The sequence below is a fragment of the Anolis carolinensis genome, chromosome 1 (assembly GCF_035594765.1).
Source record: "Anolis carolinensis isolate JA03-04 chromosome 1, rAnoCar3.1.pri, whole genome shotgun sequence".
NCBI lineage: Eukaryota > Metazoa > Chordata > Lepidosauria > Squamata > Dactyloidae > Anolis > Anolis carolinensis.
Genome location: NC_085841.1, coordinates 121,045,562 through 121,060,373, shown reverse-complemented (window position 1 = coordinate 121,060,373; position 14,812 = coordinate 121,045,562). Strand labels below are relative to the sequence as shown.

General features: G+C 36.1%; 1 protein-coding gene across 7 annotated transcripts in view; it reads left to right on the top strand.

Annotated features, from left to right (window-relative positions):
- myo6 (myosin VI) overlaps nucleotides 1-14,812 on the top strand; it is a 159,187-nt gene that overhangs the window by 90,684 nt on the left and 53,691 nt on the right. For all 7 annotated transcript variants that reach the window (XR_010006448.1, XM_008122048.3, XM_008122043.3 and 4 more), the window contains exons 13-17: nucleotides 3,516-3,673; nucleotides 5,920-6,011; nucleotides 10,399-10,471; nucleotides 12,035-12,162; nucleotides 12,566-12,661. Coding sequence is in view for 6 of the 7 variants with exons in the window: in XM_008122048.3 (XP_008120255.1) it covers nucleotides 3,516-3,673; nucleotides 5,920-6,011; nucleotides 10,399-10,471; nucleotides 12,035-12,162; nucleotides 12,566-12,661 (547 nt within the window). In the remaining variant the exon portion in view is untranslated. The remainder of the gene's footprint in view (nucleotides 1-3,515; nucleotides 3,674-5,919; nucleotides 6,012-10,398; nucleotides 10,472-12,034; nucleotides 12,163-12,565; nucleotides 12,662-14,812) is intronic.

Genomic DNA, 14,812 nt, shown 5'->3' with positions numbered 1-14,812 from the left:
ACAGTATTACATCAATAAAAACAGTAACACAATAAAATCACAATATAATAACACATCTTACAAAAGTTAAAATAACTTAAAACATAGACAGTAATCCCAATCTGTAGTCAAGCACCATAGGCCATGGGCAATTTTAAGGGGAATGGAAATCTGAAAATGCATATTCTTTAGTGACTAGGGATGGGAACGACTAAAGGTAATAAAGTGCACGGAATGGCCAAGGCCTAGGTAAAGCACATAGACAATTAATTATCAGTTATGGGAAGGCACCTGTGAACATCCAAATTTTCAGAGTAGGCTTGCCTTGAAATAACTGAAAATAGGAAAACATATATAATTTCTATACGTCCCTCATTGAAAGCATAAGGAAATACTACAATTTAGGAAGAACACATTTATTCTTAGCAAAGTGCTTGGTGATGTGAAAGTTTACTACAGTCAGCCCTCTGGATGTACTAATTCAGTATCCATGGATTCAACTATCCACAACCTGAACATATTTTTTTAATTCCAAAAAGCAAGGCTTGATTTTTTATTATTATATGAGAGATGCCATTTTACGATGCCATTCTGTATGATGGGACTTGAGCATCCACTTATTGTGCTATCCATGTGGAGTCCTGGAACCAAACCTCAGTGGATACCAAGGACCCACTGTGTTTGTGTAATTATTGCTGCTGAATGTGAATGAGCAGAACACGGATTGAATTTAGGCTATTTCCCACCTTTATCTCCCATTGCTTGCCTTCACCGTTCTCCTTGAAGGTCATCAGAATAAAATGGAAACACAGGCATTAAGCTGGTTGTGACTTTGGCAAAAGAGCAATAATTGGACAATAACTGGATTTCAGTGAGATCTGTTCTTCCACTAGTGGTGACATCATACCCAGACTATTTTTTCTCAGACTGTTGGGAGTTGGTAACAACATGATATTGGTAAAACCTGGAAATATTGAGAGCCAGTGTGGTGTAGTAGTGGTTTGAGTGTTGAAGTACGGCTTTGGAGAATAGTGTCAGATAGAGCAAGTAATACTCTCTCAGCCTCAGTAGAATGTAATACACTCCTTTAGACATTTCTTGCCAAGAAAACCTCGTGATAGGTTCACCTTAGAGTCATTGTAGAAATGATCTGAAGGCAAACACAGATGGGGATAGGATTTATGGAGTTCATGCATTTTCCTCTTACCCTTTTTTCAAACACCTGCTAATAAAAATTCTCTAAGAAATGCAAAGCACAATCCAGTCTAAATTACAATCAAAGTTGAAAAATTATGAATTGGAACCTGAGGCAGTTATAAGGCACTGTGCATGGAGTAATGATATGTGAGTGACAAGATCACCAAGATAATAAGACTCCAAATTTAAATCCTATACAAGTAGAGAAATTGGAGATTCAGGGTGACATCTGACTCAGACTGAGTTTATTCTTAAACTTTAAGATCTACAGCTTTCAGCTGCACAGGTTCTTTAAAAAGTTATCTTCTACTAAGTAGAGGACATTTTTGAGGGGGGGGGGAGGTCAAGTAGGTCAGGTTGTTCTGTGCCTTAAAATCATTTCTAACTCATGGTCATCCTAAGGCAATGCTATTACAGGATTTTCTTTACCAGATTTCTTCAAAGGAGCTTTGCCATTGCCTTCCTATGAAGCTGAGAGGGTTTGATTTGTCCACAGTCACTCAGTGGATTGCCATGCCTTGGACTCCTGGTGTTTTAATCAAACATTCAAACCAATATACCATATTTTTGTGATCAACCCCCCCTGGGGATACCTGAAACCATGGGTAATAGTAAACTCTATTTTTTGACTATAATTGGGATGGAAGCATATCATACAATTACACTGGAGGACCTAGAGAGGCCCAACAAACACTGCAAGGGGTGGGGATATTTTTTGGAGCGTGTGAAACCATGGGTATTGAACTGTAGGTAGATTCACATTCTGAAATTGTTGTCCTGCATAGTATCTTTTATTGCATAGTTTTCTACACTTGTTTCTTAAATACAGGTATGAATAGACCTATTCTTCATTGACTTTAGTTTTCAATTTTAATTACTTTTTTTAAACCTGAAATTACGGTGTGTACAATGTCTTATGTAAAAGATTGGCAGTTGACATGAACAGTGAGGATTACTGCTTGCTGAGCTCTTAAACGTATCAGAAGGGGAATGTAAAGGAACCTTCTCTCTATTTATAATAGTCCTGTCAGTACCTATTACCTTAAGATAAATCAAGCGGTCGTACATTAAGGCTAATTATGGTATAATGTAACATAGTTGCAGTTATTCTTAATAAACAGAATCTATACTTCCTTGATGTATCATTAGCTATAGCAGAGATTTCCAAGTAATCACATAATATTGCTATGTTATTAAAGCTTGTATTTAATTGACATTTAATCCAGGATAAATATTCTTACAGGGGAGAGGAACTAGTATCTTATCTCTCAGGTTGATGTAGCATTGGGCAGCTGGCTTGTAGTCTCTCTGTATTTCCTGTCTGGACTGACTTAGAGAACAACACATGTAGGGCATGACTTCAATGATTAATCCTTTTCTCGGACAGTGTCAGCATACCAGTTCAAATGGGATTGTGTTTTTCAACTGGAAGGGCTTAAGTTGTCTGAAATAGTTTAGATTCATTGTACACCATTCAGTTGTTCCTGCTTTTCTACCATGATTCATTTCAAAATAAACCCCTGTAGATCCACATGGTAGGAATTGACAGAGAAAAGTGGCTATGAAAACCCATTGGATGACCCTGGGGAAGTCTCATACTCTTACCTCCAGAAAAGCTTATGATAAGTTCACCTTAGTGTCACTGTAAGTTGGAAATAACATGACAGCACATGATGACAATAAATATTATAATAGCTACAATTTTTAAATATTGCACATTTTGTTAGTAAGCATGATAATTTTTTGATAACAATGCAGTTATAATTGTTGTCATGACTAAATTGCTTTCTGGGTGTAGTAATTTCAGTGTGCCATTCTCAGCATGTATCATTGTAGTAAAACTGAGGTTGAGCTGCCATTGATAACATATTTTTCACAAAAGAGAAACCTCTCTTGACAATTTTCATCAAAATTAGAAATAGCTAATTATAAGCAACACCGTTACCTTTTTCTGTCCCCTCAATCCTTATCTTGTTTGTCCGTTGTAATCCTTTAGGGTAAATTCAACATCCCTTCTGTCGTATCTTTGGCACCTTCTATACATTTGTTTTGGGATTTTTTTGCAATATCATGCTGAACATGTATGTACAGGGTCACTAATTTTAAGAATTTGTAATTGGCCTGTTTCATCTTGCATTATTTTCTATACAGTCTACTCTCCACAATGTTGTGGTTTAGGATGCAGGATACCTGTGAAAATAGAATAAAGTGCATTATAAATCCACTGATTTTTAATCTGAGAAAACATCTTTCTGGGAATCTCTAGGACTGCAGCATGACTCTATAGAATAAATCAATGAAGTAGTCATAGAGGACCTCTGAATGTTCTTTCTCCACAGGGTACCTTTGAAAGTAGAACAGGCAAACAATGCCCGTGATGCTTTAGCAAAAACAGTCTACAGCCATCTCTTTGATCATGTGGTAAACAGGGTAAACCAGTGTTTTCCTTTTGAGACATCATCCTTCTTTATTGGCGTCCTGGATATTGCAGGATTTGGTAAGTGCTTTGTATTTTAGTAATTTTTTTAATTTGTTACTTTTTTCTTTTAGTCTTTCTTTAGTCATGCAATTCTGTGGTGTGGAAGAGGTTCCCCAGCCAAGTTCTAACTAAACCCATATTTCCTTACCTTTACGATTGGCTTTACAATTGTATCATAAACTGCTAGACATTGTGATCTTTAACTAGTTTTTTTTATCATATCAGAAATGACTTGAGAACATACTGCAAGTTGCTTCTGGTGTGAAAGAATTGGCCGTCTACAGAGATGTTGCCCAGTGGATGCCAGGATGTGTTAGCTGAGAGGCCTCTCTTATGTCCCTGCAAGCTAGAGCTGTCAGACAGGAGCTCACCCCCATCTCGCAGATTCGAACCTGCACCCTTCAGGTCAGCAACCCAACCTTAAGGTCAGCAGTCCAGCCAGCAGATGGGTTTAATGCATTGCACCATCTTGGATCCTTTTTATTGTAGTTAAAAATTATTAATTTTTATCCTAACACGAGAATTTGATGTTTTCAAACACCGATGCTTTTTAAAATAGTATGATTAAAAATGATCAATCCCTCTCTTGATTTTCATTTAATAAGTTAAAGCTAAATTTCATCACAAGCAAGCAGCTCAGCCTATGGTGTCATAAAATGAATTAATTGTTCTTTCATACTCATAGACATTTGTGTTACCTATAGCAGAAAGGAAACATGAAGAAGCAGGGAAATATATATTTCTGACTCTGATACAAATGACGGTGGGAGTGGTAAAAGGTCTTTCTTTTAAGGCAGTGAACAATTCATTTCTTATTGATATTTTTCTTTAATAAATGGAAGTTAAAATGATTGTTCAAAAAGCAAGAAGAGTGGTATAACCTTTGGATTTTGTGCGCATAGTTTAACATGGCTTTCTCTCTACAGTTGTGTACCTCTTTCTTGGTTCTATGGGGCCAACTATAATGAAATATTGCAAACACAATTACAGTTCTTGAGTCCCAGTATATTTTAGCATCAGTACAGCAAAATTATATATTAAATTTGACACATATGCACTGTCACAAAAACTTCAAGCATCCAATTGAAGTACCTTCTGCTTCTTCTCAGCTGTATTTCAACATTTGGATGTAAATCTTGAAGTCATTCAGTGTTTTAAAAGGCTTCTTACCCCTAGCAATTAGTTTATCTCCTCTATAGCTCAGCCTCTCTTTCTGAACTCAATTGGTGTGTACAATCCTTTCCTTAGGACTTTCCTCACTCACTGGGACAAATTCAATAACCCATAGAGGTCACACATACCCATGGATGAATGAAAGCTATATTGTGTATATTTTTAGCAGAGCTATAAGCTAGCAATGTTGGATTTGCAATAGCAATGATAAACGTATCAGTAATATAAACGTAACAGTAATATTTAAGACTGATTTCATTACAGTAGAGTGTCGCTTATCCAACCTTTGGCTATCCAATGTTCTGTATTATCCAACGCAGCCGGCCCTTTAGTAGTCATGTTTTTGTAATCAGTGTTTTCAATACATTGCGATGTTTGGGTGCTAAATTCATAAATACAGTAATTACTACATAACATTACCATGTATTGAACTTTTTCTGTCAATTTGTTGTAAAAAATGATGTTTTTGTGCTTAATTTGTAAAATCATAATGTAATTTGATGTTTAATAGACTTTTCCTTAATCCCTCCTTATTATCTAACATTTTCGCTTATCCAATGTTCTGCTGGCACGTTTATGTTGGATAAGTAAGACTCTACTGTATCTATTATTTGAATGCAGATACTTGTTCAACTAAGAATAGGCCTGTTGAACATAAGTTACAATAAACCCATTGTAACTACCATTGATTCCATATATCTGTTGTAGCTGGAACTGAAATTGGATTTCGGCCTAGTGTTGTTATGTCTGTATCTTACTTCTTAGCATTGTAATATATTAATGCAGCTTGACACAGTTAATCAGTGTATTATGTAAAACTATTTCCTAAATTAATAAAAAACTTACATTTAAAAATTGTACAACCTCTACACTTTTAGATGGGGTTTACTGCTTTACCGGGTTGTGAATTAATATCTTTTGGTGGTCATATTTGTACTATTGTACCAAAGTATGAGAACATGAACCTAGTGAAACCTTATGTAAATTGATGATTTAAATCTAAGTTTTCTCATGATGATCTAAATTAGGATTATAAATATAGTCTGCAAGCTGACTTCTACTCTAAAGCTTTTCATCTCTTTGTTTTACAGAATATTTTGAGCACAATAGCTTTGAACAATTCTGCATTAACTACTGTAATGAGAAGCTGCAGCAGTTCTTTAATGAGAGGATTCTAAAAGAGGTATCTAACTTAAAATGTAGTAACGGGGAATCAACTCATTTAGTCTATAATTTCCCTACAACTTATTGTATTCGTAACAAATTTTGTTGATTGCGTGTTGTTCATTTGGTCTTAATGTGATCTAATGATCAGCAGGGCCGTAGCCAGAAAAAAAGTTGAACCTCTAAACCCCTCCCCCCGGCTACAGACCTGTCAATATCTGCTTGAGATAGTGCCTGGAGGAACTCTTAATTTTTTGCATCTCATAGACTTAGCACAGGGATTTGGTTAACCAGTTAAAATTCATGAGTAAACCAGGTTTTTTTTTAACCTGAAAATTTTCAGGGGGGGGGGGTTGAACCCCCACCCCCCGGCTACAGGCCTGCTGAGCAGGTGCCATAAGAGGGTGCCTCAGATAGTACATCAGTCTGACACTCAGAAAGTTAAGAAGGGGCCCATAAATTTCCAATGACCCTTTTCTCAAAAACAAAGAAATAAACTACACGGCCCCGTCATATCATATCATTATGGCTTTTCCCCAGGACCTGGCTCTTTTTCCTATGAAAGAACTGGCCATTTCATCCTGTGAAATGCGGTATATTCATGAATTCTGGCTATTGATCATAGCTCACATGAACATTTTAACTAGGATCCCACCATGGGATTTAAAAGAATGCCCCGCTCAGCCAAAAGCAGTCTTACAAAATTTCTCTATGAAATAGCTAATTTGAAGAATCTTATACAAATGATATACAAGTTTGATCATCCAAAATAATAGCTATCTCATGTGCCTAGGGTCTTGTTCTTATGTAATGTCTTGTAAGTCCTTTTATGACTATATGTAGAAATACTATACCAGAACTGGCATCATTATTTTTCCAACAACTTTGTGAGCCTATGTAATATTTGAAGGCTTGCAAATCCAATAGAATGTTGAAGAAGAACTTTCAAAAAGTATTCCTATTTAAAAAAATAATCAGTTTCAAATTTGACATCAATGAACAAAAGGGAGCCATGCAGCTATTAATCAGACTGTAATGATGGAATCATTCTAAGAAGGTCAACTTTAATAAGAATTTCTTGTAATCAACCAAGAACATGATTGTTCAAGATACCTAATTTTTATCCAGTGGAAATTATGAAAAGCATATGAGATAAGAGATTGAAATATATATGTGTGTATATACTTTCAAGTCACCTGTCAACTTATAGTAGCCTAGTGAATTCCATAGGGTTTTCTTAAGCAAGGACTACTGGTTTTGCAAGTTCCTTCCTCTAAAAAAGCAGTCTAAAACACCTGGTATTCTTTAGTAGCCTCCCATCCAAGAACTAACCAGGGTTGAGCAGACACATGAAGTATAAAATAACATATTTGCAATATATTGTTATAATATTATACTCTGACTCCAACTCCATAGCACTGATATCTACTGAGACAGTGACTATGTGATTTTTTAAATTGTGTCAGATACGACTTGAGAACATACTGCAAGTCACTTCTAGTGTGAGAGAATTGGCCGTCTATAGAGACGTTGCCCAGGGGATGCCCAGATGTGTTACCATTCTGCTAGGAAGCCTCTCTCATGTCCTCGCAAGCTAGAGCAAACAGACAGGAGCTCACCCCATCTCATGGATTCAAGCCAGTAACCTTCAGGTCAGCAACCCAACCTTCAGGTAAGCAGTCCAGCCAGCACAAGAGTTTAATCCAGTGGTCCTCAACCTGTGGGTCCCCGGGTGTTTTGGCCTACAACTACCAAGAATCCCAGCCAGTTTACCAGCTGTTAGGATTTCTGGGAGTTGAAGGTAAAAACATCTGGGGTCCCACAGGTTGAGAACCACTGGTTTAACCCATTGCTCCACTGTGGCTCCTACTATGTGATTAACGCAAAGCTTAGTAATTAGAGCAGTAGCAATGTGACTAGCATAAAACATGATGATGGAATAATAAATGAAGTAGTAATCAGGACAATAATAAATTAAATATATTGCATGAGTAAAATAAATAGAAACCCAGATTATATCCATTTGCTCTAGCCTAACAGATTAAGGCATTTAACATTCCCAGCATGTTTACCAAGCCGATGGACGATCCAATATTCTAGCATAGACTGTTCTTTAGAAGTGAAGAAAAGTGTTTAACCTATTCAAGTTTCAAAAATATTCATAAATCAACAACAATGAAAAATAGGCAAAAGGCAGGGAAGAGTTTTCACTGGAAGTGTAACTATATTTCAGCCCCTAGGAGAAAAAGCTATAAGAATGGGGGAAAACAACAATAGGTAAAAATATTGAAAAAGTAGTATTGTTTATCTCTCTATCATGAGGGAGAGAAGGTTTCTAGCCTTTGGCAAAAACAGCTTCAGGCATCAAACATCCAAGCAAAGAGAGCTTCAGTACCCAGAAGCCCCTATGCTTTGTTTCAAGCAAAGATATATAAAATCTGTTTGCCCCTGGTAACACCCCAGGAAGTGATACCAGTCTTCCTGACTGGATATAATACAACTCTCATTAAAACTACCTCTATGTTGATTAATTCCTGTACCAAAACTTATTTGACCTCTTTGATGTATCTTGTTTAATTATGAAGTGTCCTTTTAACATTTACTGTCAAAACTCAAAAGTCATAAATCCTTGGTTCAAAGTTTATCCTGAATATCCAGCTATGTTATTATGACATACCCTCCAACCTTTTATAGAGGAGAAGTAGGAAACATATGGCCAAGCAACATCAAAGTGTGTAAAAATGACACACAATATTAATGAGGAAGAACACACAAGCTGGGAGAAGGTGCAGCATTTTACTTTTTGCCCTCTGTTGTCCTTAATTAAAGCAGACAATGATACTTTCATACACACACACACACACACACACACACACACACACACACACACACGCTTGAAACAAAGCATAGAGGCTGCTGGGTATTGAAGCTCTCTTTGCTTGGATGTTTAATGACACTTTCTATCTATATACAGTGTTCCCTCACTTATTGTTGGGGTTAGGTTCCAGGACCATCCGCAATAAGTGAAAATCCGCGAAGTAGGGACACTATATTTATTTTAATATTTGTACATTATTTTAGTAGTTATACACTATTTTAAGTCTTTATCAATCAATCTTTTCTTGATAGATCACCACCTTTTCCTTCAGTTGCCACTTGGGTTCCTTTTCTCTCTCTTTGGCTTCTCCTTCCTCCCTTCCTTAGGCTGTAAATTGTAATTTTTTATGATTTATAATAGTCTTTTAGTGTTTATTGAAAAACCGTGAACCACGAAGTAGGGAGGAAACACTGTATATTGAAAGTGTATCATTAAACAGAGTTTAACCACTTATCAGAGACTCACACCAACGATACCAAGTTTGCCTGAATTTAAAATTTAAAATAACAAGTTAAAATAGTTTAAAATAACCTTTTGATTCTGTTGCAATTAAAATGGTTGTATAAAATGAATAATAATAATAATAATAATAATAATAATAATAATAATAACAATAATAATACAATAAAGCTAAATTTATAAGACTTTTAATACAGAATATTTCGGAAATCATTTCTGGATTATGTTTATTTTACATTATTTCATAGCCAGAGAAGTAATCAAGAGATAAGCTCTTAGTTTCAAAGATAATTTATTATTGGTAGGAAGTTTTTCAAGACAGCATATAGTGCAGGTGCCTTTTATTCAAATATTTCATTAGTCCATCCTTAAAGGGTGGTTCATCCCTCTCTGGCCCTCTTCCAATCTTGTGTCCTATGTTTCATTCTTGAAGACAGATTTGGATCCCTATTTTCAGCTTAATGTCCACCATAGCCAAATTTTTCAGGCATTATTCCCTAGTTCCCAGCAGGAAAGGGACTAGTAATACAGTGTGTTCCCTCGCTTATCGCTGGGGTTAGGTTCCAGGACCATTTGCAATAAGTGAAAATCTGCGAAGTAGGGATGCTATATTTATTTTAATATTTATACATTATTTTAGTAGTTATACACTATTTTAAGTCTTTATCAACACATCGTGTGTTGATAAATCACCTCCTTCTCCTCCCGTTGCCACTTGGGCTCCTTTTCTCTCCCTTTGGCTTCTCCTTCCTCCCTTCCTTAGGCTGTAAATTGTAATTTTTTATGATTTATCATAGTCTTTTTGAGTTTATTGAAAAACCATGAAACAGCGAATCCGCGAAAAGTGAACCCCGAAGTAGTGAGGAAACACTGTATACTGATTCATATATTGGAGGATCAGCCTGACTGGAAGCAATAACTCCAATTCATAAACAATGACAATTCTAGTACTGGTGTGCAATGTTCCAGTTCAATCCTCTCAATAGCCAGATCAAAAACAATGTGAAAATAGACAGTTAAGCAAATATTTACCTGTATGGCAATGTCTTTCTTTCTTTCATTCATTCAGGAGCAAGAACTCTACCAGAAGGAAGGTTTAGGTGTCAATGAAGTTCACTATGTAGATAACCAAGACTGTATAGGTGAGCCTCTTAAAGAGCGGCATAATGCTTATATTCAAAATCAATTATTTTTGTTTGTTATAATTTGCATTGGAAGTGAATAGCAGTACCTCTGTTCTAGAAGCCATGAGTAGTGAAAGATCAGGGGACCCAATTTTTACACACAAACAGACACACAAATATACTGCACTATTCATGGTCCTGAGATAAACCATCGTTTGTTTTAATATCTCTGCCTCAGCCTGCCCCCAGATCTGATTTGTTTGTATCTAATAAACCAAATTTTAGAAGCACAGGTCAAAGGCGTTTTGGAAACCTCAGAAATTAATTGCCTTTTGTTAATTTGTACAGACCAAACTGAAATCATCATTAGGACCATTCCTTTGACTTCGGAGAGTATTGTACCGTGGAGATATTTTGAAATTGAAGGGATTTTCAACAAAAGTTTGAGACATGTTTGGGGGGGGGTTTGCAAATCTGTTGCTATATCAAGAACATAACTTGAATTTGAATGCTTTGATCCTGGTGGGGATTGATATGAAAATATGAAAGCAAAGTGGCTCCTCTTTTCCTAAAAGATTTTTTAAATCTGTTCATCTGAATGTTCAAGATATTGCCATAACTTACTAGCTTTAATTGCTTTTAGATTACATTGAGCAGTGCGGATAGTAAAACTACTCAAATTAATAGGATGGGATCTGCGAATTGGGTGTTTTTTGCAAGGAGGAAGGAGTCTAGTTTTCAAAGGTTACCCCCTTTACCCTAGTGCTCCAAAGCTATTCTGGGGGGTGGCTGAAGGATTTTGAGAGAAGCAAAGTCAGCTACCAGAGAGAGGAAAAATATAACTTCTTCTGACGATGGGGGCATCTAGTTCACAGGTTTTTTTTTCATACAAGTCTGGATTGAACTCATAACTATTAATCAAACCCTAAAACGTACTGGAGCAGCATACATTCTGGGGAAACCTAGGTATTAATTGCTGCCTGTTTTGTAGGTTGAATATAGTGAAAAGTAATATACTGAGGCGTGGAGGGATGTGTGTATTGTTTTGTGGTGTGTGCTGGGAAAGGCATGTGATTTCATTGTGCAATAGCACAATGACTAATAAAGCTATTCGAAAGCTGTTCAGTTTTGAAAAGAAAATCCCGTTTATCTGCCACCAGTTGGCTATCTCAGTAGTCCCTACATTATGACATTAGCAAGAACTTAACAGTTTTCTCCTGGTTCACAGAGGTGTATTTCTCAAACAATTTTTTTATCATTTTCCATTTTACAAAATGTTTCCAATATTTATTGAATTTAAAATGCATTTTAAATTTGCCTTTTCCTGTATTTGTTATATTATGATTGTAATACTTTTGAATTCATTTAGTAAAAAAAATATGGCTAAGAAAATTGAGTATACATTAGTTCTATGCAATAGGGAATGCTGTTTAACCAGGGGCATTTTCTGGTACATAACTTGATATGTACTAGTTAGTAGTACAGATAATATTTTGTGGAACTCTTTCAGAAATTGTGTTTTAGCACTGGTGCAAGTTTTGTATTTTTCTGTTGACTCCCTGACTTTTGTCTTACAAACAGATTTGATAGAAGGGAAATTAGTAGGCATTCTTGATATCTTGGATGAAGAAAATCGTCTTCCTCAGCCAAGCGATCAGCACTTTACATCAATGATCCACCAGAAACACAAAGACCACTTCAGACTTTCAGTAGGTTTATTTTTGGTATTGAAATTGGTTAGATTCCATCTTAAAAAGAATCAGATTTTTATTGTTAATATATGCATTTTGTGTGAAATTACATGCCCAGAAGTGGGCCTGACCATCAGGCAGAGTGATATGGTAACCTCAGGAAATCGGAGTTCGTAGATCAGTATGACTGTTCCTCTCTCGGGCATCTGGAGGATGTTATCCCATCAGCTTCTGCACATATTTTGAGGACAGGCTGGAACTCAGGACATGCCACAGTATTTTAGAATAATCTCTAGTGCTAATTTGCATGTTAAATATTGTATGTTAAACTGTAAGAGTCATAAGAAATGCTACCTTTTGATTACCTGCTTTATTTGCATCTCTAAATAGCCTGAATTTAAAGCTTTTTTCTAACTTTCAGATACCCAGAAAGTCTAAGTTGGCAGTTCACCGAAATATCCGAGATGATGAGGGTTTTATTGTCAGACATTTTGCTGGAGCAGTATGCTATGAAACGGTAAATGGGAAATTATTATCTTTGAACACATTCTGTATTTATTTTTAAATAGTAAATTGAAGCGGCGGGTAAATTGGAGCTGAGCAGATAAAGTATACTTAGGTGCACAGTGAAAGTCCAAGAAGACTATGTTTTTCTAAAACTAATTCTTGAACAACATTATAAGCTTTCATTTTAACATATTTTTCTTAAGCTTTTTACCTGAGCAACCTTCAAACGTTATAATAAAACAGCACTCAAATCGCAATCAAATATTAACAACAAAGGCAGTAGGCCCCCCCTCTGGAAATTAATTCAAATATTATGATATCAAGTATTCCAGCTGAAAGCAAGTAAAACAACACTAAAACATCACTGCCTTGTTAAACTAAAGACTTTTCTTATTCCTCCATGTTAAAAGGAAACTAGCATGGATTGTGACAAAGAAGGACAATGACAGAGAAAATATCTTATTGTCTTTGAATTCCAATCTCTGTTTGAGTTCTGGAAAGTATGAATTGAAAAGGGGTTTTTCTCTACTAACTTTGTTCTGGGGTGCAAGTAGTATTTTTGAGACAATTACATACAAAAAGAATCAAATATCATTTGGGTCTAGTTTATAAATTGAATGGTTCAATGAAATATCTTGGCTGGTTTGGTCTAGCCAATAAATACAAGATTTCCAATTATTAATGCATTAAAATAGTACAATATTTTTGTGCATCATGTTCTTTACATTGTAGTTTGATGGTGACCTTCTGGTTCATCCATGAGGACCATGTCTTTGAGGAGAATTTCCTGTTCACTGAATACTGAAATACTTGGCATTCCTGGGGTTTGGTTCCAAGCAGGGCTGTAGCCAAGGGGGAGGGGGGGTTCAGGGGTTCAACCCCCCCTCCCTGAAAATTTTCAGTTTTTTTTTAAAAAAAAAAACCTGATTTACTCGTGAATGTTAATGGGTTAAACAAATCCCCATGAGTGCCCACTGAAGTTTATCTGTCTTGAGTGTCTACTGAAGTTTATCGATGGAGCCTGACTTCTAAATTATTTTGCGTTATGGAACTATTCTTCATGATTTGCTTTAAAAAAGTTTCAACTCCCTTCCCCCATTTTTTTTCTCGTTATGGCCCTGGTTCAAGGGCCTGCCACAGATACCAAAATCAGTTGATATACTTCAGTTCTGACACCGTTTTCTGGATAAGCTTCAAAAGCCCATTAGGAAGGAACTTGGTTCCATTGGGATTTGGTTCCAGGACCGCTTGGATACCAGAATCCATAGATGCTCAAGTCTCATTATATACAATGGTGTAATAAAAAAGTGTCTCTTAACTAAAATGCTGAACAATTGTGGTGAGTGCTGGAAACAGCTTGAAGATCTTTTAAGTGTCAGGAGACCACAGCAGGTACACATCTTATTCTTCTGGATGCAAAACACATTGATGCAAGAGGGCCAGCTATAGTTTATTTAAACCCTAGCCTCATACTTATTTTCTTAAGTTGTTCATTATTAGCATTTCTTTTTCTATTTCTGGAAGAGTGGTATACTGGGGAACTAAATTTCAAACTTACGATCTTCCTCCTGTTCCATGAAAGAGAGCATTAAAAGTACATAGCTTTCAGGTGCAGTACAAGTATTAGGGATGTGTGAAACAGCATAAATCCATTCTGTTTTCATTCCATTTTTGTTTCCAGTTTTGGGTGCCCCCCCCATTCTTTTTTTGGGGAAATCCTGGAAGATTAGGAGGGGGCCATTCAGATTTCTGCTGTACATTTCAAATATTAATTTATATATATATATATATGTCAGTCGATTTTTTAGGTGCTACATACCTTGGGTAAATTAAATAAAATCAGTTCTAATGATTAAGATGGAGGTGTGGGTTAACCTATGTCTGAATTAAAACAAACCTCGTATGTTATCAGAGGTGGTTTCATACATTTATGTATTAGGTTTCTGTGTACTATAACTGTTTTCTTGAAAACCCGTGGTGAATTTGTTAACTGAGTCTTTTGAAAAGCATTGCATTGGACATGAAGAATGAGTGAATGAATGAATGAAGCTTTATTTATATCCCGCCCCATCTCCCAAAGGGACTCGGAGCGGCTTACAACAAGAAGCTTTCATTGGGTGTCGGTTCACATGTGCAAGTTAGTGCTTGTTCAAGTGATCAA